General features: G+C 41.8%; 1 protein-coding gene across 1 annotated transcript in view; it reads right to left on the bottom strand.

The window, feature by feature from the left end:
- The window catches only part of LOC126458166 (uncharacterized), a 189,411-nt gene that overhangs the window by 72,713 nt on the left and 93,651 nt on the right, over positions 1–23,047 (bottom strand). The window contains exons 5-6 of the mRNA XM_050095034.1: positions 14,006–14,181; positions 4,929–5,128 (exon numbers count right to left, since the gene is read on the bottom strand). Coding sequence (XP_049950991.1) covers positions 4,929–5,128; positions 14,006–14,181 — 376 coding nt within the window. The remainder of the gene's footprint in view (positions 1–4,928; positions 5,129–14,005; positions 14,182–23,047) is intronic.

The following is a 23,047-nucleotide window of genomic DNA, read 5'->3' as shown; positions in this document are numbered from 1 at the left end:
GCTGACCATCTCTTAATTACTGGACACTTGCCTAAAGCCATAGGCGATAACAATATTCTGCATACCGAAAAGAAGGGGCGTAGGTTAGATGTCTTAGAGGAATTGGAGATTTTCAAACATCTCACTCGTCATGACGGCCTCATTCTCAACGAACAGCTGCAGCTGCGAAATAAAAACTTTTTTGGCTGTATAAAGCCATTGCTTGATCTTTGATTCAGACTTCCTCATGCAGTTTACCGAAATGTTGTTTTCCTGTCACATCTTTGCTGTTTTCTTGTATGTCATAACTAACGTTTTTTACGTTACAAAATGTATCTCTATTTAAAGCAGATAAATATGAAACTTCATCCTATTATTATTAATGCTTACGTTATGCCTGAATCAGCAGCATCACAATTTCATGTGTCCCATTTTGAATGTACTGTAGCCTAGTTGTTTCTGAGGCTACTAGATGGCGCTCGCAGCAACACCATGTTTACTTGCCCACACTTTCTAAAGTGGGCACCTCAGTCTCGTTGCAACCCTTGTCCACAGTACGAGCAGCCCTTAGCGACTCCCCATCTCACAACTGTTAATGACGTCGCCTTTCCGGCTCAGATCTTTTTTAATATGTGACTTGTAAGTACTGCATCTTTTCCAGTCAGTACAGACTTTAATTTTATTAATGTACTATATACCTAATATATTTTAGAACTCTTAGTCTAAATCTGAAGACGACGCTCATAGTAGTGTCGAAACCAGATCAATTTTGACTTAATATTTGTGACCGAGGGCTTATTTGTTCCAACATAATCTTTTATTGTGACTGGTAGCGGAAATGTTTCTATGCCCTATAAACGAAGAGTCATGGAGCTCAACACCATCCACAATGGATAAAATTCATCTTCTCTATTTCTTCCAAAAACTATGAAATGTCCTCGTCGGGGCCAGCATGGAGCCGCCGTTCCACCTTACTGATTTCGCTTACAACAACAGCATCATTAACATACTGATTTAAAAAGTGTTTACTCTATTACGAGAAAAAATTAATGAAAGGACTATGCATTTACACACATCTGTCACAGATTCATCAGGGGTCGTGTAACACTACCCTCGAAAGTGATACATATTAGTGTGAAAAAAATTACAACATTACAAATATTTTTGACGAGAATACGTTGTTACATTGCGGAATCACCGCAGGAGAGTACTCTGGGGGTTGTACTGGCTCAGCAGTGTACATTCTCTCAACCTATACCTGTCAATTAACCCCTCTCAACATTTCAAGAATGCGTACTCTAACAAGGAAAGATACTACTGACAAGGGAACCTCCCCATCGCACCCCCCTCAGATTTAGTTATAAGTTGGCACAGTGGGTAGGCCTTGAAAAACTGAACACAGATCAATCGAGAAAACAGGAAGAAGTTGTGTGGAAATATGAAAAAAAATGAGTAAAATATACAAACTGAGTAGTCCATGCGCAAGATAGGCAACATCAAGGAAAATGTGAACACAGGAGCGCCGTGGTCCCCTGGTTAGCGTGAGTAGCTGCAGAACGAGAGGTACTTGGTTCAAGTCTTCTCTCGCCTCAAAATTTTACTTTCTTTATTTTCGAAAAGTTATGATCTGTCCGTTCCTTCATTGACGTCTCTGTTCACTGTAATAAGTTTAGTGTCTGTGTTCTGCGAGCGCACCGCAAAACCGTGCGATTAGTAGACGAAAGGACGTGCCTCTCCAATGGGAACCGAAAACATTTGATCGCAAGATCATAGGTCAACCGATTCCTCCACAGAAAAACACATCTGATATATTCTATACGACACTGGTGACGGCATGTGCGTCACATGACAGGAATATGTTGTCGACCCACCTAACTTGTACACTTGGCGAATGGATAAAAAGATTCTTCTACCTAGCCCGATTTAGGTTTTCTTGTGGATGTGATAATCACTCCCAAAAAAGTGATGAAAACATAAGAGTTTGTCATATAAACTGAAAATTAAAAATTAAACTTTTCACTTGAGGGAAGACTTGAACCTAGGACCTTTCGTTCCGTAGCTGCTCTCGCTAACCACGGGACCACGGCGCTCCTCTGTACACATTCTCCTTGATGTTGCCTATCTTGCCCATGGACTACTCAGTTTGTATATTTTACTAATTTTTTTAATAGTTCCACACAACTTCTTCCTGTTTTCTCGATTGATCTGTGTTCAGTTTTTCAAGGCCTATCCACTGTGCCAACTTATAACTAAATCTGAGGGGGGTGCGATGGGGAGGTTCCCTTGTGAGTTGATAAAGTCATGCAATGAAGTCACAAAAATTTATTTCGAAATCTGAACACTTGCTACTAAATTCGTATTGTCACACTTATTTGATAAAAACATGCTCCAAAATAACGATGAACACTTGCTTCTAAATTCGTTTTAACGAAAATCTGAGCACTCAGAGCAACGCAATAACGAATGCACACAGATAACTTAGTCATTTGAACGGTATCTAAACACTCAGAGCAACGAACACGCAAACATTTGCTACGAAAGTATGTGCTTACGTGGAAATTCCCTGGAACACTTCCTCGGACATCACCGACTGCCACTGACGCAGCTGATGCTGCGTGAAGATGCTGACCATTTGACGGCACTGTTAAATGGTGACAACTGCACAAAAGAGGAGAACGGATTTACACATAACACTGACAACTGAATGTATTCTAGACTAGAATAGAATGAAGATGACTGTCGAGATGATAAGATTTTTATAGTCTCAAGGTCTGCCCACTGATTTGGCAAGAACCATAAGGAATTCTTGTACTGGGGAGAATTCTGGTCAGCAGGTTCAGACATAGCTGGTGTTGTTGTCCTACGGAACACAGGTGAAACAGCAACTTTTGTGTCAGTATTCACCAGTCCTAGCGGAAAATAACCTGTACCAGCATCTACATCAAAGCTGGTGCATAATGCTCTGGGACAGGTGTTGTTCACAAGGTCATCGTTCCAGCAATGTCTTTGTTGGCGTTCACAAGAAACCCTTGAAAAGTGGTTATCACCCACATCAAAGCCAAGGTTAGCGTTCTAGTGTTTGCTGTATAACTTTTCTGGATGCCTATGAAGCAAGCTTGTGTGTATGATCACAGGAAGAACACCATCCTTTTTCTGTTTTTGTAGGAAGGCCTTTGAAGCTGCCTTTACAGGTCTGCTGGTTCAAACATGCTGAATACAGAAGTACATTGTCAAATGAGTACCACTACAAGCTGATTGACGACAACAAAGTGAGACAGACATAATGGCCAGAAGACGCCACTATTAGCCTGTGGGCTGTCAGAGCAGAACAACAAAAAACCAGTCCTCTAAAACTGGTCGTGGGCGCTGCACAGAGGGCGACATCATCTTCCTAGTAAGGCCTTTAAAGCCACTACTGATTGAGTGAACGTTTTGTTCCGGGAAATACACATAACGAAATGCAGGTGGTCAGCTAGCAACAAATAAGAAAGCTGTCAGCACAGGTCTCTAGAGGATTACAGCTGTTCGCCAACCTGAACGGGCCATTGACGTACAAAAAAATAAGAGGCCTGTACCTTGGCCACACAGCCAGCTGCCACTTCTGCCAAGCACTGTAGTGCTGTCCCCTGCAGTAGACTGCCAAGCTGTGTCTGACGCGAGCTGAAGTAGGGTGGCAGTGGACAGCAGTTGACCCTACAACTACAGCACATGTTTTACAACGCACAAGTGTAAGATGCAAGTCTTCTGTAATGCTTGTAATTATGTTTATCTTCCACAATCTTTAGCGCAGTGCGTTGCAATGTTTTTAACCACTCGCTTTCACGCAATGTGTATGATGTACCATCGATATCTGCTCATCTGCTGGTGTCAATTCTGTTTCTTGTGATTATTTTAGCTTGTGCCAAAGTTTTTCATTACCATTTTTCTGTGATATTTATGATTTGTCAGTTTCTATGCACATGATTGGTGTAAATTTGTGTCACATGAATTTCCCACGGAATTCCGCGATAATTTCTATCTTTGGTGATGTTTTTAAATATCGTTTTCTCGTGATATGCATGATTCACCGTTAATTTCATTGTGTAATTAGTACATCGTCCCACGAATTTTGAAGCATTTTCTGTTGGGATAGCACCAGTTATGATACATTGTACCTAATCAGATGATTTTTGATGTACAATTGGGGCACAGAAGAGTACTTCCCACCAAAATTTTTAATTTCGGACGGTATTGTGAGCCAGGTTACACATCAACGCTGTTGGGTAATTGCATGCTCTGTTTCCTGCGTTTTTCGTAATTATTTTTCCAGTGAAGATATTTTTAACTACCATTTTTTGTGGTATGTATTATTTACCGTCAAAAAGATCTCTGCTTTTCCAGATTTGCTGTTTTGCATGTGCAGTCAGAAATAAACAGTCTACTTGCTTGTTTACTTTCTGACAGGCCAAAACGTTTTTGAAGTACTTTACAATTCTTACACCTTTCAAAATTAAATGAACAGCAGAGTATGATGAGATTTTGCCACAAAGTTCCAACAGAATAACACCAAAAATAACAAAAGTAAACTACCCCATGTCCTTTGACACCAGCAACTCAGAACAGACTGCCAATTACCAGGTGGAGGAAGAGTGGGGAGAGGGCCGGTGATGGGAGTGGGAGGGTTGGGTATTTTCCAGAGGGGAAGTTGGAGGAATTTTATCAGAGGGGCAGAAGGTAACAATTCATCATGGAGCAGGGGGATGGATGAGGGAAGGTCCACTATCTCGAATAAAGTAAAATAATGCCAGAACAACATTTGTCCCATTATTGGTATTAAGTTGGGTGCCGTATAAAACCACAGCATATGAAAAACTGAATGTCCATGGGGGTATTTGAACCTTATTCCTTGGATTAGAACACAGTCATCAGTGCATAAACTTGAAGTAGCTGAGTTCCAGTTTTAAACTTACCTACAGTGGTTGCATTATGAAAACTTGTGAATGCTAGTAGTCCGAACCACCTCACACGATAGAAGGCGTACAGTGCATCGGCGAGATGGAACATTTGTGACGCCTCTGGATGTTCGTCCTCACACACCTCACTAAAGTCATCATGAAAAAAGAGCAGCGGCTCTTGATAGTCCAGCAAGCGATGACTCAACAGTGGCTGCCTGTAACATATCAACTGAGAGTTAAAAATTGATAAAATCAACAGGTCAAATCCGGCCTAGTGTATGCAGGAATGTAAAAATATCCAGTATGAATATTCGCCCAGCACTGGAGTGTGCACTGATTTGAAACTTCCTGGAAGATAAAACCGTGGCCAGTCCAGGGTTGGAACACGGAACCTTCATATTTTGTAACTGAAATTAATTTCTTGTAATGAATTACAGTGAACTAAAACGTTATACGATGCACACCTTGCAGAGCTATTTGTCCTGGAATAAAGTATACTGCAGAGAAATGGTCTAGAGGATTGTTTCTGAAATTAATTTTCACTGTATAGTGGAGCATGCTCTGATCTGAATTTTCTGGGGTCGAATCCTGGAGTAGCACACAATTTAAAACTACCAGGAGGGTTTTGTATCCGAATTAACTGAAGCAGCAGCTTCAATAATTATGCTTATCGAGACGGGTAGGACTGCTGAAAGTAGAACTCTCGATGAATACAATCGATAAAAGTGAATGTATCATCACAGCACGAATCAGTCACTGAAGGCATTCCTGCATTTAAAACTAGACTTTTTGACCTGTTTGGATGTTAATAGTCAGCAATATAAGTTACATGACGGAATACACGACGAAATATCGCACCACTATTGCACACAGAGCATTGTTTACTTGGATCTGCAACTATTCCCTAGGGGTCTTACTTCGTGAGTGGTGGTTTCAAAGGACCGTCTTAGACGCTTCCTATAAAATCTGCAGTCTTATTGCACTCTAATGTCTTACGCGAATTGTACGATATTTGTAGTACGGTTCTAAGGGCGGACAATCTATTAGTAACTGGATTTTAAGGCAGTGAAGGAGTGGGCGGGTTTTCATAGCTGGAAGTTGGCGATCGAGCAGGCGAAGAAGGCAGCCAATCAGCTGATGGAACATGGATTCCGGAAACAGCGATTGTGTGAGACCCAACTCTCTCTATTTGTTCATGAGACCCAGAAAATATTAGATACACGCTCCCAGGTAGATGCCATTTTCCTTGACTTCCGGAAGGCATTCGATACAGTTCCACACTGTCGCCTGATAAACAAAGTAGGAGCCTGCGGAATATCAGACCAGCTGTGTGGCTGGATTGAAGAGTTTTTAGCAAACAGAACACAGCATGTTGTTCTTAATGGAGAGACGTCTATAGACGTTCAACTAATCTCTGGCGTGCCACAGGGGAGTGTTATGGACCATTGCTTTTCACAATATATATAAATGACCTAGCAGATAGTGTCGGAAGTTCCATGCGGCTTTTCGCGGATGATGCTGTAGTATACAGAGAAGTTGCAGCATTAGAAAATTGTAACGAAATGCAGGAAGATCTGCAGCGGATAGGCACTTGGTGCAGGGAGTGCCAACTGGCCCTTAACATGGATAAATGTAATGTATTGCGAATACATAGAAAGAAGGATCCTTTATTGTATGATTATATGATAGCGGAACAAACACTGGTAGCAGTTACTTCTGTAAAATATCTGGGAGTATGCGTGCGGAACGATTTGAAGTGGAATGATCACATAAAATTAATTGTTGGTAAGGCGGGTACCAGGTTGAGATTCATTGGGAGAGTCCTTAGAAAATGTAGTCCATCAACAAAGGAGGTGGCTTACAAAACACTCGTTCGACCTATACTTGAGTATTGCTCATCAGTGTGGGATCCGTACCAGATCGGGTTGATGGAGGAGATAGAGAAGATCCAAAGAAGAGCGGCGCGTTTCGTCACAGGGTTATTTGGTAAGCGTGATAGCGTTACGGAGATGTTTAGCAAACTCAAGTGGCAGACTCTGCAAGAGAGGCGCTCTGCATCGCGGTGTAGCTTGATGTCCAGGCTTCGAAAGGGTACGTTTCTGGATGAGGTATCGAATATATTGCTTCCCCCTACTTATACCTCCCGAGGAGATCACGCATGTAGAATTAGAGAGATTCGAGCGCGCACGGAGACTTTCCGGCAGTCGTTCTTCCCGTGAACCATACGAGACTGGAACAGAAAAGGGAGGTAATGACAGTGGCAATTAAAGTGCCCTCCACCCCACACCGTTGGGTGGCTTGCGGAGTATAAATGCAGATGTAGATGTAGATATTGTCGAACACGAACAGACGTACTTCAGGACGCCTGAAACAGACTTCAGGCGACAGGAGGTGACCCTCAGACCCCAGCACACTGATGCATGCGATCCCGGCTGCAACAGCATGCTGCCTTGTGGCGGCTGACGGCTGTGCAATGGCGCTGAGGTGCCCTAGCACCCGCTTATGACATTCGGGCAGCGGTCGTCGGTTCGCGGCCCGTCGTGGGGCGGCGAGGCATAACAGCTGAGTCAGCCACTTGTGTGACAGGATCCTGTGTGACATCCCTCATTCGGAAGCGCCATTTGCGGGACCTGTGTATACTGGCACAGCTGACCTGGCAGTGCACTGGTCGTTAACTGCGGCCTCTTCTCGGTTACATATTATTAACACATTAATTAACTTGAAGCTGACGTCTGCATACAGGCGATGATTCCATTGCATAACCTTGTTGAAACTGAATATGATCCGGCATGTTTGCTCTCATGTGACTGAAGTATAACGTCGTAATCTCGATATCAACGCTATTTATATTCACGTTACTCATTATAAGAAACATTTTAGCACACAGTAAGTCGTAATGTTCAAACAAAGACTTAATGTGCAGTTTCACATTGTTGTAGAGCTTACTATCAAAGAGTGACCTCAAGTGAACAACTAAACTGATGGATCACAAGCAACACACATGGCGCCAATCTTCCAATTTGTGTGATGAACTCTTTCTGCTCTCCTATTTGTTTGTGCATGAAAGGAGCTTGTTCGCAGCTTGAAAATTCGGAGCTGTCGTCACAGCGGCTTCATTAGATCAGACATGAATCTTGTACTCTGGTCTGTAATTAATATGTCTGGAATACTAAGGCTTCAGGAATTGTATTTGCCTTTTGGTCAGGGGCTACAACCATTACTATGTAACATGAGAAATGGTCAGTTATAGTCAATATGTATTTATTTCCTGTTGGTGTTTTATTAATTGGGCCTAATATGATCATCCCAAGCATTCCAAACTGATTAGACGTTTGTGGTAGATGGTGTAATGGGATCGATCTGTGGCTAATATCATTTCGTTGTGCATAACGTACGCAATTCCTGACATATTGCTCGACATCCGCTTTTCTAGTTCTCCACCAAAATTTTTCCGCAATTCATCATCTATCAGCTGCTCTTCGACCAGCATAGCCTGACAACACATGCTCATGTATTCGTTTCAAGAGTTCGTTCCAGAAGACTGCAGGTGCTACCACTCGTAATCCACTCCTTGTTGCTCTGCATAGCAAGCCATTGTGCGTCACAAACCGAGGTTCTAACCAGAATTCTTGACAGTCAGCATCACCAGCTTGAGCCTTTTGCGGTTCAGCAACGCTCCTGTGCAGTGCTTGCACAACTGCAATTCCCCTAACCATACTGTCAGGATTGGTGAACTTCTTTCCAGTACTACCTCTTAATCAGAGTCCGTCATACGGAGTGTCCACCTCGTTAATCTGCTGCAGGGATCCTTAATCCTAATAACGATTCTAGGTCAGTGTGAGACATCACTATTTTAATCTTTGGCCATATAAATTACAGCAAAAGCATGTAATACCTCAGGTTGCCTCTGACATCTCCTTCTCAGCCATGGAATAATTTTGCTTTTTTTTTTATTTCAGCTGTCAGGATGTGTACGATTAAGGATGTGCTTTAGAACCCACATCCTGTTGTATGACACGTCCAAGAGCTGCATTTCTGGCATTAGAAAACAGATTTTTTTTTACAAAGTTGGGAAATATTAAACCTGGATACGATGTCAGTGCTTTCTTTAAAATATCGAACGCCATTTCACATTCAGTACACTGCTCCAATTTTTCTCCTTTTCGTAACAAAAGGTTCAAAGCCCCAGCAATTTCAGCAAGGTCCTTCACGAATCGATGATAATAATTAAAGAGAACGTAATATTTTACAACTGTTTAACTGTCTTTGGTGGCAAAAAATTCTGAACTGCTGACACGAAGTGTGGAACAGTTCTCCAACTTCCTTGCTTATTACATGCCTGAGATTGTTTACTTCCATTGCTCCAAAATGACATTTATCGATGTTTCGCGTTGGTCGCGATGTTCCCAGTCTTTTGAATACCTCGTCCAGAGGCTGTATATGCACCTTCATGTCCTTTGGAAACACTATGATGTCGTCAAGATAAATTACACATTGTTTTGATTTCAGTCCACCACGTACACCATCCAAGAATCTCTGATGCCACCTGCAGTTGCATTCTTGAGTCGGAATGCCAACCAACAATACTGGAAATGAGCTCCCGGAATGGAAAACGGTGCCTTCCGTCAATCTTCTGGCACCTCTTCCAGTTCATATCTGCACTTTAAATTCATTGTGGAGAAATAGTGACACTGATCCTAGTTGTCGAGAGTCTATGTCATATTTGGTATTGGATATGCGTCCGTGACAGTTCATGCATTGTGATATCGGCAGTCACAGCGAAATCTGTACTGTTTAGTGCCATCTGGTGATTTTTAGGAACAGAATTACATGTGCTCTCCAGGATCTATCACTGTACTCAATAATTCCGTCAGCTAGCTGCTGGTCGATAAATTTTTCCATTATCATTTGATACACGGAGGAACTCAATATGGGTTCTTGTACGCTGGAGCATTGTTCCCTGTTGTTATTGTGTACTGTGTGGGTGGAGTTGCTGGTAACGGACGACTCCGAAAAACAATCCATGAACTTCAGTAACAAAGTTGCCACATCTTCCCTATTATTTCCCTGTGAATCTCCACTCTGTCACGTCATGTAGACGCATTGACGGCTTGATTGCTGCAGAGGTCCTCCCTTGACCTATCCATGTCATCTTCCTCTAAAACATCGAAGTTAGCAATTAGTAAAGCCTTTTGCAGACGCACTTTGTCCCTACCAAAATTTTTAACACTGACTGGAACCAAAAAATCTACTTTCATGTGGCTGAAACGTACTATACTTCCGCTTACGAAGCAGTGTGACACGGAATTCTATGCTAGTTTCCAATGGCTTTACCGTGGATAATAAATATCTACGCTAACCCAGACAAACTGCCTTGTACCTTGTGGTATAGCGTCCTGCGAATAGACCTTTAGTGCATGTGACCGCTATACATTTTGCACCATTTCATGATCGGTGAACCTTACGACAGTGTAACACTTGCAGCTGTTGCACCTAGCGGAAACAATGTACTACCAAGTTCAATAGTACACTTGAAAGGAAAATTTGTGCGTAGCATTCAGCAAGAAAGTTGAGTCTCACGATCGAAAATACCCCTCATCAACTTCTGGCAATACGTATACATGTTCTCGAAAACACTTTTTCCCTCGTTAAAACTGAGCAGCGTTGTTCCCAATGGGGACCTGAATTTCTTCCTGCCCGGGAGATCCAGACTGACTACCAACAGCCGGCCGAAGTGGCCGTGCGGTTAAAGGCGCTGCAGTCTGGAACCGCAAGACCGCTACGGTCGCAGGTTCGAATCCTGCCTCGGGCATGGATGTTTGTGATGTCCTTAGGTTAGTTAGGTTTAACTAGTTCTAAGTTCTAGGGGACTAATGACCTCAGCAGTTGAGTCCCATAGTGCTCAGAGCCATTTGAACCATTTGACTACCAACAAACGAGCCCTCGCGTCCACCAGAAATTTACGTTGCAAACAATTTACATTGCCTAGCAAGCAGCATTCCTTCTCCGCACATGTTTCTGCTGCCTTATGTTCTACTGGGAATGCTGACCGATGGGTGAGGCGCACCTATTTCCGTGTAACAAGCGACTTTTAGGAAGTTGCTTGTCATGTCTTTTCTTGCGACAACCTCACCCTTTATGGCCGACGTCCCCACATGCATGACATCCCGATTGATGACATTGTTTCGCGATTTCCTTCGTATACCCACATCTAAGACAGTTCACAGTAGAAAAAGCACTGCGATCACTGTGCCTTCGTGCAGCAATATCGATCTCCTCCAACAGCATAGCAATCATAATGGCAGCGGATAAGTCACTTGGGTTCTCCATTCTGACCCTCCCTTACATATTAGAGGAAATGTCTTTCAGGAATACGCCCAGATCCCTATTCTCTGCCTTCTGCAGGATCACCGTAACGGCCTCCGCATTCTCTGTTGTTTCATACATTTGCGAATTCAGTTTCCTATTCCTGTCAGAGACGCATTACACTCATTCGCCGTAGGTCTGCGACACTCCATTGAGTTTGTCTCTAAGGAACCTCGCTCCGTACTGCAACTGAGAGCGCGGTACTAGACTGGTAGCCGGTTTGTCAACTGTTTGTCCCCCGTTGTACATAACTTACACTTACGTGTCTCCCACTGAGGACGTTTCAAACGGCTCTGAGCGCTATGGGACTTAACATCTGAGGTCATCATTCCCCTAGAACTTAGAACTACTTAGACCTAACCAACCTAACGACATCACACAGATCCATGCCCGAGGCAGGATCCGAACCTGCGATGGTAGTGGTCTTGCGGTTCCAGACTGAAGCACCTAGAACCTCTCTGCTACAGCGGCTGGCAGGGACGTTTCCTCCTACCATTTTCCTAGTTTGGTTACGTCCTTTACGCCATTAACAAAAATACGTAGTCGGTTCTTTTCACTGAACAAGGCGCAATAGAGTTAGCTGCTTTGGAATCGATGGAAGGGTGGATACACACAACGTGATTTTTATTTTCCCCTAAATCAAAGAGTCCTTGAACCCCAACCGCTTCCCATTGTTCTGTTCTCTTCCGCAATGCTTCATTTTCTTGCTCCTGCTGCGCTGTTGTTTCTAACAAGGGATCTAGCTGTCCCTTCAAAGCTTCCACCTTTTCATTCAGGGTCACTGCTCGTGTGTCTGGCAATTTTGTAGACTCCATCTGTTGTTATACAAGATAAGAATAAGAGCCCACACAGTAGGCAAAAAAGAACTAAACTACACTCAGTCTTTACATCATATCGTAGCCCCACGAGATTCTGTGCACTCGTGTGTCTTATGATTAATACTTCTACACATACTACAGGAAGTTGACACAGCATGAACACATGGCAAGTCATGCCCTGATAAATTACAATATGGAACGCTTCACTGTCAGCAGATAAACTTCTCTAGTGTTCCCATAGAGCTCAGACAAATCTGCAGGTTTCTGCAGTCTAACAAACGATACACTTATCCTACTGTGAAGGCCCTATAAATCAATACTGGCACAACGAAATACGCAACAGGGAAGCAGACAAATGTCAGTCACTCACCAGACAGAATTGTTATGAACTTCTATTCGTCGCATAGGCGGTCGACTGCTTTTCTCCTAGTTGTATGAGTGTGGCACCAGGTGTATTCGTCTCCATAACTGGCAACCACTTGCTGACAACAGGAATGGGGGTCAGGTCACAGATCCCTACAGTCGTCAGGAGAGAGCACGGCCGGGTGTAGTGGTGGGGGACTTGCTACACTTGAGCGTGCCAAGAAAATATTACTAACAATAACACATTTATTTAGCAGTAATACATTTGTGACTTCCAAGGCGCCACGCCACAGGTGTCCTCCCTCGTCAGCAGGGTAGACTGACATTGCAGTTCGACCTATGAAGCGAGGCGTCGATGGCGGCAGTTAGGTCACCAGGCAGCCGTCGACCTATGGCCGCCGATGGCTTCCATCTCTACGCATCGGTCTCCAAAGTGCTCTCGATGAAGGCTAAGATTTTCACTCAGGAGACACGCTCCTAGATCCACCTACAGTACTCGCTGTCATAAACGGGTAAGCCCTTCATTTTAGGGACACCAGCCAGAACATTGATTCTGCCACAGGAATGGGATGAGTAGCAGCAAGGCGCTCCCTCTCGAAGGTGGGTGACAGACAGTGCACTGGTCATGCAGGTCAAGCCTCTAGCCGGCTGCCGGGTGATGGCAGTCTCTGCGTCGCATCAGAGTTGTCTCAGATGTTGGTACTGGAGCTGGTGACAGTAGAGTCCTTCCAGCAGGACTTATGACTCCTAAGAATCTCACTGGAGAGCATCAACTAACACCAGGGTTGTCATTACGCACTCAGCAGTCGGCAGTCAGCACTCAGTAAATGGGACATTTGTTAGGAAGGATTGGACGTTTATGTTGTCGCTTTCTGTGCGATCTACGGCGGTGGTGGTGGCAATGATATCACGTGTCCTGGTTTTCTCTCGTTGTCAGCTCTCCTAGTGACTCCAGACTTCCACAGCTTCACCTTTCTGAGACTCTTTTCTGCGGTTTCGTAACCTGAATACTTAATATTGCGAAGCACCTACTACCTACTAGGCCTCTCTTGCGACACACCGCTTTGCCACAACTATGACAGTGTGTCTAGGTTACCATGATGGCTTTCTGCATTGCACGCGGACTTGGGTAATCGACCGTTCGCTAGTGCTGCAACAGCTTCCGTGTTTGTTGAACCTCGCTCTGCGTTTCTCCGTAGATGGCAGTTTGCAGGTGACTGACAAAGGAGTTTCAGCTTCTGGGAGTTGATGACGTCGAACTTTTAGTGTCCACTGGGGATGTTATCTGGGATGTAACACAACTGTATCTGCTACCATTTCAGTAATATCACCACCCTAATAACGTCCCTAGCTACACGTAACAAGTGCCCCTTAATATCCCAAAAGTCTCATAGATGCAGTCATAACATCACGCAAACGAAACAAAGGAGATAAACTTGCCAATTCTATTACAGAAAATAATCTGTATAACTAAAGAAAAAGTGAATGAAATATACACTTTACTTAATGTGATCGACAAAGTTTTGGATGTACACAGTTTCATACCTAACTGTATACTCTCCAGGGCTGTTCTTGTCTTCTTCCACCTTGTAGTTACCTATCTGCTTGCTGAAGGATTGCATGTCCTGTACCCAACCTTTTAATTTTATGTGCAGCATATCTTTCACACGTTCCATATCTCTGGTCCAGCCATGGAGTCGGTGGTCGCTCATGTTGTTACCCTAAGACACAGAAAACAGTTAAAATTACTTGCATAATATTCACAAGTAGTAGTCCATATTACCTCATACTTACAGGTACCGCTATTACATTTAAATTATTGCCAGCACATGTCTACCCATTCAATTTTGTACAGCCATGACAATAGTAGTGCAGAGGCAGTGTCTAGCGACGTTTTACCACTCACACAAAACTTTCAATCTATAACATCACAAAAGAGAGCTACAGACATCTCTAGGTAGCTAAACTACCGATTTTTCATGAACGAATGCATGTTTTCAGGGCAATATTTCTGAGTACGGAAGACAGCGGCTTTCAAAGTCCTACATGCATACCCAGACGACGGGGCTGGGAGGCACACGAGATTTTGTTCAAATTTTGGGAAGATTTTTCAGAAGGGATCGTTGACAGTTACGTCAACATCTTAATCGTTACCAGTGCTGTGAGAAACGTGGATAATGTTGTGACCACTTAGATACGTAATGATGAACAACAGCCGCTACTTATCGGAAAAGGTATCTGCATGAAGTTCGCAAATACCAAATGTCAGTTTGATTCAAAGTTTTGTACCATTTGCCTGTTGTTTCGCAGCTCACTTTTCCTGAATATTTCCGTTTGGCACGATATCATCTATCGCTGAACATGTTTCGAATCTTGCAGAATCTGTGTAGCACACTTTATGGATTTCAAGTGTTTTATACGGGAAAAAATGAGTCCGTCTCAGTTTTTCTATCTGAGTTTAACACAGAAGCTAAATCTGGGAAGATAACTCGAAATATCTCAGTTTCCTGTAGAGAGAACCCTACTGAATGATTTTTTTGTACTCTGTAAGACCACTTGTATGTGTGGAGAATGTTCATCAGATACAAGGGTATCGCCAAAATGCTCCAGAGAAGTGTGGCAGGACTGCTCTTGCTCTCTGCATGCGTGAACGATATAACGGACAGGGTGAGCAGCAGTCTGCGATGGTTTCCTGATGACGCTGATGGTGTACGAGAAAGTTTCATCGTTGAGTGACTGTAGGAGGACACACGATTACTTGGACGGAATTTCTGTTTCCTGTGATGAATAGCAGCTTGCTTTAAAGGTAGAAGAACGTAAGCTGGTCGAGATGAGTAGCAAAAGCAATCATGTAACGTTCGAATACAGTATTTGTCGGGTGCTGCCTGACGCAGTCACGTCAGTGAAATACGTAAGCGAAACGTCGCCAAGCTATGTGAAATGGAACGAAAACATAAGGTCAATTGCACGGAAGGTGAATAGTCGACTTCGGTTCCTTTGGAGAATTTTAGGTAACAGTACGTGACCGCATGTTGAATACTTCTGCGACCCGTTTTTGAGTACTGCTCAAATCTTTGTGATCCCCACCAGGTCGAATTAAAGGAGGAGATCGAAACAATTCACAGGCGTGTCGTTACATTTGTATCTGTAGATTTTATTATCACGCAAGTATTACGAATTGGCTCTACGAATGGGAATACCTGGAGAAAGACGACGTTCTTTTCGGGGCCCGCTATTGGGAAAGTTTAGAGAACCTCAGTTACCACTGACTGCAGAAATCGTCTACTGTTCGCAACGTACCCCTCATTTAATGATCTTAATGACTAGATAACAGAGATCAGGATTCACTCGGAGCCATACACACAGTGATTTTCCTCTCGTCCAATTTGCGGGAGGAACAGGTAGTGGAATGTCCAATAGTGGTGATAGGCAACCTCCGCCACGCACAGGGCAGTGGATGGCGGTACATGTATGTAGATACAGATGTGGAGCAGAATATGTATTCTTGATGAGTTACGATGAGTGTAAACTGAGTGTGCTCTGTTACTGTCAAGGGCAGTGGGGCAACCAAACTTCTGCTGCAGTCACTCTTTCCCGGCTGCCGGTCCCACACCATACATGGTAGAGTTCAATCTGGCGGCAGGTGCCAGACTGGTCCGTGAAGCGTCGGCTGGTGCCTCAGTGTTGAGAGCACTTCCAGTAGGAGGCGATCTGGTCCGGTTTCAATCCTTCTACCGTTCAGGATTTCAGTTTGTCACAAATGACCACATACTCACTAAGGAATAAACTTTCCTGGAAAAGTTATTGAAGAGCTAGTCTGTGATGTAGATTACATGGCAAGAGGAAGCTACATAGTATTCCGAATCCGAATGAAAATTCACAATACGTTCACCTACGACAGACAACGTAATCTACTATGAGCAAATATCATGGCGATAATGGAAAGTGTTGCTCCATAAGACACCAGGCTGATATTTATCACATTTTCAGGAGATGTTCGTCACACAACGAGTATTAAACATTTAAACTTTCACTCCATTTAGAACTGATAACCATCATTAAAATTAGTGAGAGACGTGACCCCGGAGGACATGAATAAGCTATTCAGTTCGTTGAGATATGCAAGTATTCATCCTCTGATTTTTATGTTGAGGAATATTTTGCTGCGCTTCACACTTGTGCTGTGTCAGTTCATGAAGACCACCAATATGCAAGTACAAGTCTTCCAATCGCATCCCAGACATGCTCCATGGGTGACATGAAGGACCATAAAGGCAAAGAATATTGTACATTGGTAAAGGTATTTAGGGAGTGAACTGGAATGTAGCAACTCTCTGTATTTGGCTGGAATAGAGCTTTTGGTACACTTTCCATGAAAGTTACAGAGACATATCCCATATGTTAAATCTCAGCTCCCAAAAACAACAACTTCTTCCTGATCTCTGTCCTACTTAGATACTGTTAATGCTCAGAGTCCATCTTGAATAGCAATAGCCAGTGTAGCGGTTTTTTAAAATGGTTGTGAACCTGGCGAAATAGCAATTTGTTCATATGCCTGTCTTCAGATAGTCAGACGCTACCGAAAATTCTCGAACCCGAGTGAGCTATCAAACAGACTACAACTATGTTGGAAGAGTCTGCAGTCGGGAAATAAAGGCGGACATCTGTTGGCAGCTTTATCGAGAGAATAGTAACATCTAAGACAGAGTCAGCAACCGGTAAGCCCACAAATAGCTCCTATATCGTGAGAGTTGGCGCCCACCCTTTATGTTGCCAACACCCCTTAACGAAGCTCGCGCGTCTCAGTCCTGGGCCTGTTAGTAACCACACATCATGTATGAGCAACCCCTCTTTCTGCGCGTTACTCATTAGCAAGTCAAGCCTGCTGTTAACTGTCCAGCAGCCAATCACTCTTTGTAATTGTTCGCTAAATTTATAGGCTCGAATATCTGCGATTTTGGATTTATAAAAGGATTGATTTACGAAGTTATTCTTTCATTAATGTGGCTTTATGTACAAACTATGGTGTTTACTGTTCTTTCCATTAAGTTCTCACTGTGTCAAGCTTTTGTTGTGTTAAGAGATTATTGTGTAAGTTCAGTGAAAGAGTGTAATTAAGTTTATGTTCCGAGATTGCACCGTTTACAGTGCTCATAAATCCGGAAAGAACCATTTAACTGTACAAACAGAGTAGTGTACATCAGTTGGATGATCCCTGAAAACTACGAGACTACGAGGACTTGACAGGGTATACAGGCAGCGAACAGTTTCAGTATCACAACAGGTATTACCATTCTTGCCACATACTGCGAGCAATCGTCCTACCTTCAGGAAGAACCAAGTCAGTCGTGTTGTCGTACAGACTCGCTCGCCACACCATGATTCCGTGAGTTGGAGAGATGTGGGTCGCGAGAAACGCTGCATCCTGTGACCTTCCAGTAGACACGTTGACGCCTGTCTGTGGTCACAACAGACAGATGCGAGGTGCTTCAGCGGAACGTCACAGAACGCAAGTAGGTGTCGGCGTTGACTCTGGTTTTACATAGCGCAGGCCCCTGTGCTGTATTTCATTTATCTCTATTCCTTTGCACTTAATTTTAGTCAACGTTTTAACTTCTTCAATTGCTCTTATCTTCTCTTCCTACCATTCTTTTCCCATTTGGAATCATTGTGAATGTGGATTTAATTGTTTGTATTTTTCTGTCGCATTGTTTGAACATATGAAAACTTCCGATTTGCCGCTCAAAGAACAAAGGTTGAAATAATCTATTTTTATTCACTGTTCACTTGTGTCAAGAAAGTATTTTCCTTTACAAGGTGTACATCACTTCGGATGTCAATCGTCACGTTAACATTTAAAACAAATTCTCATTGCACAAAATAAACTAAATGATGATTTGAACTTAAGCGGGGAGTATAACTAAAACGAAATTCAAACAAAATGAGAAATAAAATAATGAATACAGTAAGAAGGACGAAAATGTAAGATGACACAATGGAAGAAACTAAATCGGAATTAATACATAACAATAGTCAAAATCACATGAACATGGATTCCAAGTGGAAAAAACTCGTAGTAAGAAAAAGGAAAGCAAATGATGTATTTCATATGACAATTATTATGACATGACAAAGGAATAGCAAAAATTACATTTAAACCAATTAAAAGAATAAATATAGTGACCAAGGTCATTTCGATAAACATTTCGACGAATACTCGCAATCGCGGGACGCTAGCGATCCCACCGCTCAGAATTCTTTATGAATAGGGAACTGATAACTTGTTCCATGCTTGATGGCATCGATGTGTGCAAGATGCAAATGGCGTCCTGTGGTATAACCATCCATGCTGAATTCACCTACTTCCAAAGTTCAGCTGTGGTGGTTGGCACTGGGTCATAGTGCTGCACCTGTCTTTCCACCATACCCCACACATTTCCGATTGGTGACAAACCTGGTGATCTGGTGGGGCAGGCCAAAAGGCTGACATTTTGTGACACCAAGGAGGCACGTGTTCGTGCAGTAAAATATGGTCGTGCATTGTCTTGCTGAAAAATGATGTCTCTACAGATCCAACCCTTGGACCCCTCTCTTATATCCCTCGTTTCTTCGATGTATAGACTGAACAGCAGTGGCGACAGGCTGCATCTCTGCCTAACACTTTTGTTACAAGTAATCCGAGCACTTCGTTCTTTTCGTTCACTCTTATTGTCCCTGCTTCATTCTTGTACATACAGTATAATACCAATCTTTCCCTATAGTTTACTCCTAGTTTTTACAGTATTTCGAACATCTTATCCAATTTTACATTATCTAACGCTATTTGTAGATCGACAAATTCAATGAGCGTATCTTTTATTTGACAAGTTTCTTTGGATGGCCACCCTCCGCAGAAAGCACAGAAATACTTCTTTTCTAAACAAAACAATTTTTCCTGCTGCACTGTAATTCATTTCTCCTAAACGCTTTTCACCGTTTTTACTATAAAGCATCTGCAGTGGGTCCTATAACGATACGTTTTCGTTATTATATGTGTTATTTTTAGATTATCAAACAGTTCGCTTAGCGTCTTTTAATGCAAACAAGTGATTACTTAGAGTTTGCTAGCATCTGCGTTTCCTCTAATGTGGTCTGGAGGTCGTACTACCACTTCATTTCCGAAATATAAGCATATTTTTATATTACGGACTTTTTCTTCACAGTGTTCACCGTGTTTACCTTTATTTTTGTGGTGCTCTATTAATCTTTTGCACTAGTTATTGATAGTTGTTCGAAAAGTGTGCTTTCCAAAGACGTAAATGTTGTGAGTTCATTATGTCATTCAGGTGACAAAATAACATTACAAAATTAAAATAATACTCTGGAATATATAGAGATCACACTGGATAACACAGATAAGAGAAAGCTACACAGGTAAATCGCACTGCACCTGTCTCCTGAAGACAACCAAAAATCCACAAACCGAATCTTCTTTTCAGACAAATGCAGGATTTTAGGAAAATCTCTCACTTACAGGCTTGCAGGATGCACCCTAAAATTACTGTCTGAAAATTTAAAAGTGCAAGAAGACAGAACCACTAAAAACACTACGCAATCAATACTACAAATAAAAGATATAAAACTCCAGACACAGTAAAACTCCTCTCGTTTGATATAGGAAGCATGTATTCCAACATTCCAGTACCATAAATAATATAAATCATAGATAAGATCCTGAAAACTTATAGTCAACTCCCTGATGAACAGATCAATGAAATATTTATATTAATAAATCTCATAACAGGAGAAAATTACTTCCAATTATGAAAGTTATTTACAAGAAGATGGACTGCCAATGGGGTCCCCAGTTTCAGGAGTCATAGCAAATATATTTATGAACCACACTGAACAAATCATATTCACAAAAATAGTAGCAAAAGAATCAAAAAGTTATATTGGTTCAGGTACATGGATGAAATCCTTTGCTTATTAGAGAAACGACAAACAAAAATTGAAAAACTATATACTGACATCAACAAGGTAGAGAAAAATATAAAAGTCACAACTGAAAGAGAACACACTACATTTCATTACATTAATACTTGTTCCACAGATCATGAATTTGACATTTTGTAATGATGTGAAACGTTTCAGTTTAACGTAAGTTTTCTTTACACAACGTAATTAATATTTACTACAGATACCACTTCATATCTAAAAATTCATTTACCCAAATTAACTTTCTGAATACAACAATCAACAAACAAAACAGTATGTTTGAAATTTAACATAAACTCAAAACAACAAACATTAACGCTACCCAATCCTCCAACCACTGACACTCACAAATGCAAGCAGCACTTCGACATATGTTCCATAGGCTAGACACAGTGCTACTCTCGAAATAAAACTACCAAAAAGAGCTTGACATAACAATGCACATAGCATAAAACAATGGTTACAATACTAGCATTGTCACAAAGTTAGACAACAAAATTAAATCTAAAATAAAAGCCGAAAGCTCCAAACCACAGGCAACAACACATCAACCAAAACTCACTCAGTACCATATCACCTACAGAGAATAATCAGAAAAATATGAAAGAAACACAATATGGTACACAATGACATAGAAACACAAACGCATACATAAAATCACCAACAGTTTCAAAAGACAGGGAGTAAACATAGCATACACAATTGACAATGCTATACAAAAATACACCCCAAAAGACAAAAACAAAGACCTGTAGCAGAAAGCAGCTATATATCAACTACAGTGTAACAATTGTGGTGACAGATGCATAGGACAAACAGGCAGAACATTTAACGTCAGATACAAAAAACACATGAAAGCCTGGAAGCATGGAACAAACCACTCCAGATTTGCAGAACACCTAAGAGAACATAATCACAAGCCAACAACTCAAGAAGAAGACATAAAAATAGTTAGTAGCAACAACAAAAAACAACTCCAAATCTGGCAAGAAAATTATCACATACGGAAAACCAAAGCAGAAAAGAAAACCCTGTTGATTGATCAAGTACACAAGCCAGACGATTCATTGTTTAAACTAATAGAATAATATAATAATGCACCAAAAAAGGATTATAATAATAATAATACTACCCAACACCGTTTCACTCACTTGTCATAAACCCCTCCACCAAACACATAAAAAACTAATATCAGTTGATCATCGCGCTTTCAATCACTCTCTAACAGCTCTTACATTCATATTCAACACTCTTCTACTCAAACCAATGACACCCCCCCCCCCCAAACACACACACACACATACACACTCACAAAGAGAGAGAGAGAGACAGAGAGAGAGAGAGAGAGAGAGAGAGAGAGAGAGAGAGAGAGAAACATCATGAACAGACGTTACTTTTCAACAGATACTTCGTCAGGTTGGCATCAGGTTGGTAAACGAACCAAACAGGACGAAACGCATAATGAACGTACTCTGTTTTCTTCTTTAAAAGCACAGTTTTCGAAGAAAAATCTATAATTAGTGACAAAATGGTAATAGTGGGCCACAAAAATAAAGGCGAACATTGTGCACAGTCTAAAGAAAAACTTCGGAATAGCTTATGGGTCGAAATGAAAAGACCACATTAGAGGAAACACACATACCTACAAACTTTAAGTAATTACTTGTTAAATAAAAATAGGCGACTTGAACTGCTGGATAATCTAAAAATAACACGTACAAAAACAAAATGTATCGTTCGAGATCCCACTGAACATGCCTTAGAGTATAAAAAGCGAAATGCGCTTGGCAGGAATAAATTACAGTGCAGCAGGAAAAGGAGCTTGTATTTACAAAACAAATATTTCTGTGATTGCTGCGGAGACCGGCCATCCAAAAAAACTTGTTAACCACATAATACGTTTATACGATTTGTTGACCTAGAAAAAGCATTCAGTATGGTAAAATTTGGCAAGATTTTCGAAATTCTGTGTAAAATAGGAATAAGCTATAGGGAAAGACTGGTAATATATTGCATGTAGAAGGCTGAAGAAGGGACAATATGACTGGATGACCAGGAACGAAGTGCTCGGATTAAAACAGGCGTTACACAGGGCTGCAGGCTTTCTCCACTGCTGTTCAATCTATAGTTAGAAGAGGTGCAAGGGTAGGATGAGAATTCAGGGCAAAAGGATATCAATGATAAGATTCACTGATAACTTTGCCATACTCAATGAAAGTGAAAGAATTATAGGATTTCTTGAATGGAATGAACATTTTAATGAGAACTGAATATGATGTGAGAATAAACCAGAAAAAGACCTATCAAATGAGAAGCAGCAAAATGAGAGTAGCGAGAATCTTAACAACAAAAGTGGGGATGACGAAGCAGCTGGGTTTGATTCCACTACCGTGCAAGAAAATTAACCCTGTAATGGAGTAAACAGTTTAGCAAAAGCAAAGAAAACATTTCTAGCTAAGAGACGCCTACTGAAATCAAACACAGGCCTCAATTTGAGGAATAAATTTCTGAGAACGCACATTAGGAGCACTGTGTTGTATGGTAGTGAATCTTTGACAGTGGGAACACCGTAACAGAAGAGAATCGGAAAGTTTGAGATGTGATGATACA

This window comes from Schistocerca serialis, chromosome 2 (genome assembly GCF_023864345.2).
Source record: "Schistocerca serialis cubense isolate TAMUIC-IGC-003099 chromosome 2, iqSchSeri2.2, whole genome shotgun sequence".
Lineage (NCBI taxonomy): Eukaryota > Metazoa > Arthropoda > Insecta > Orthoptera > Acrididae > Schistocerca > Schistocerca serialis.
Note: the sequence above shows the minus strand (reverse complement) of the source record. Positions and strands in the feature narration are given on the sequence as shown.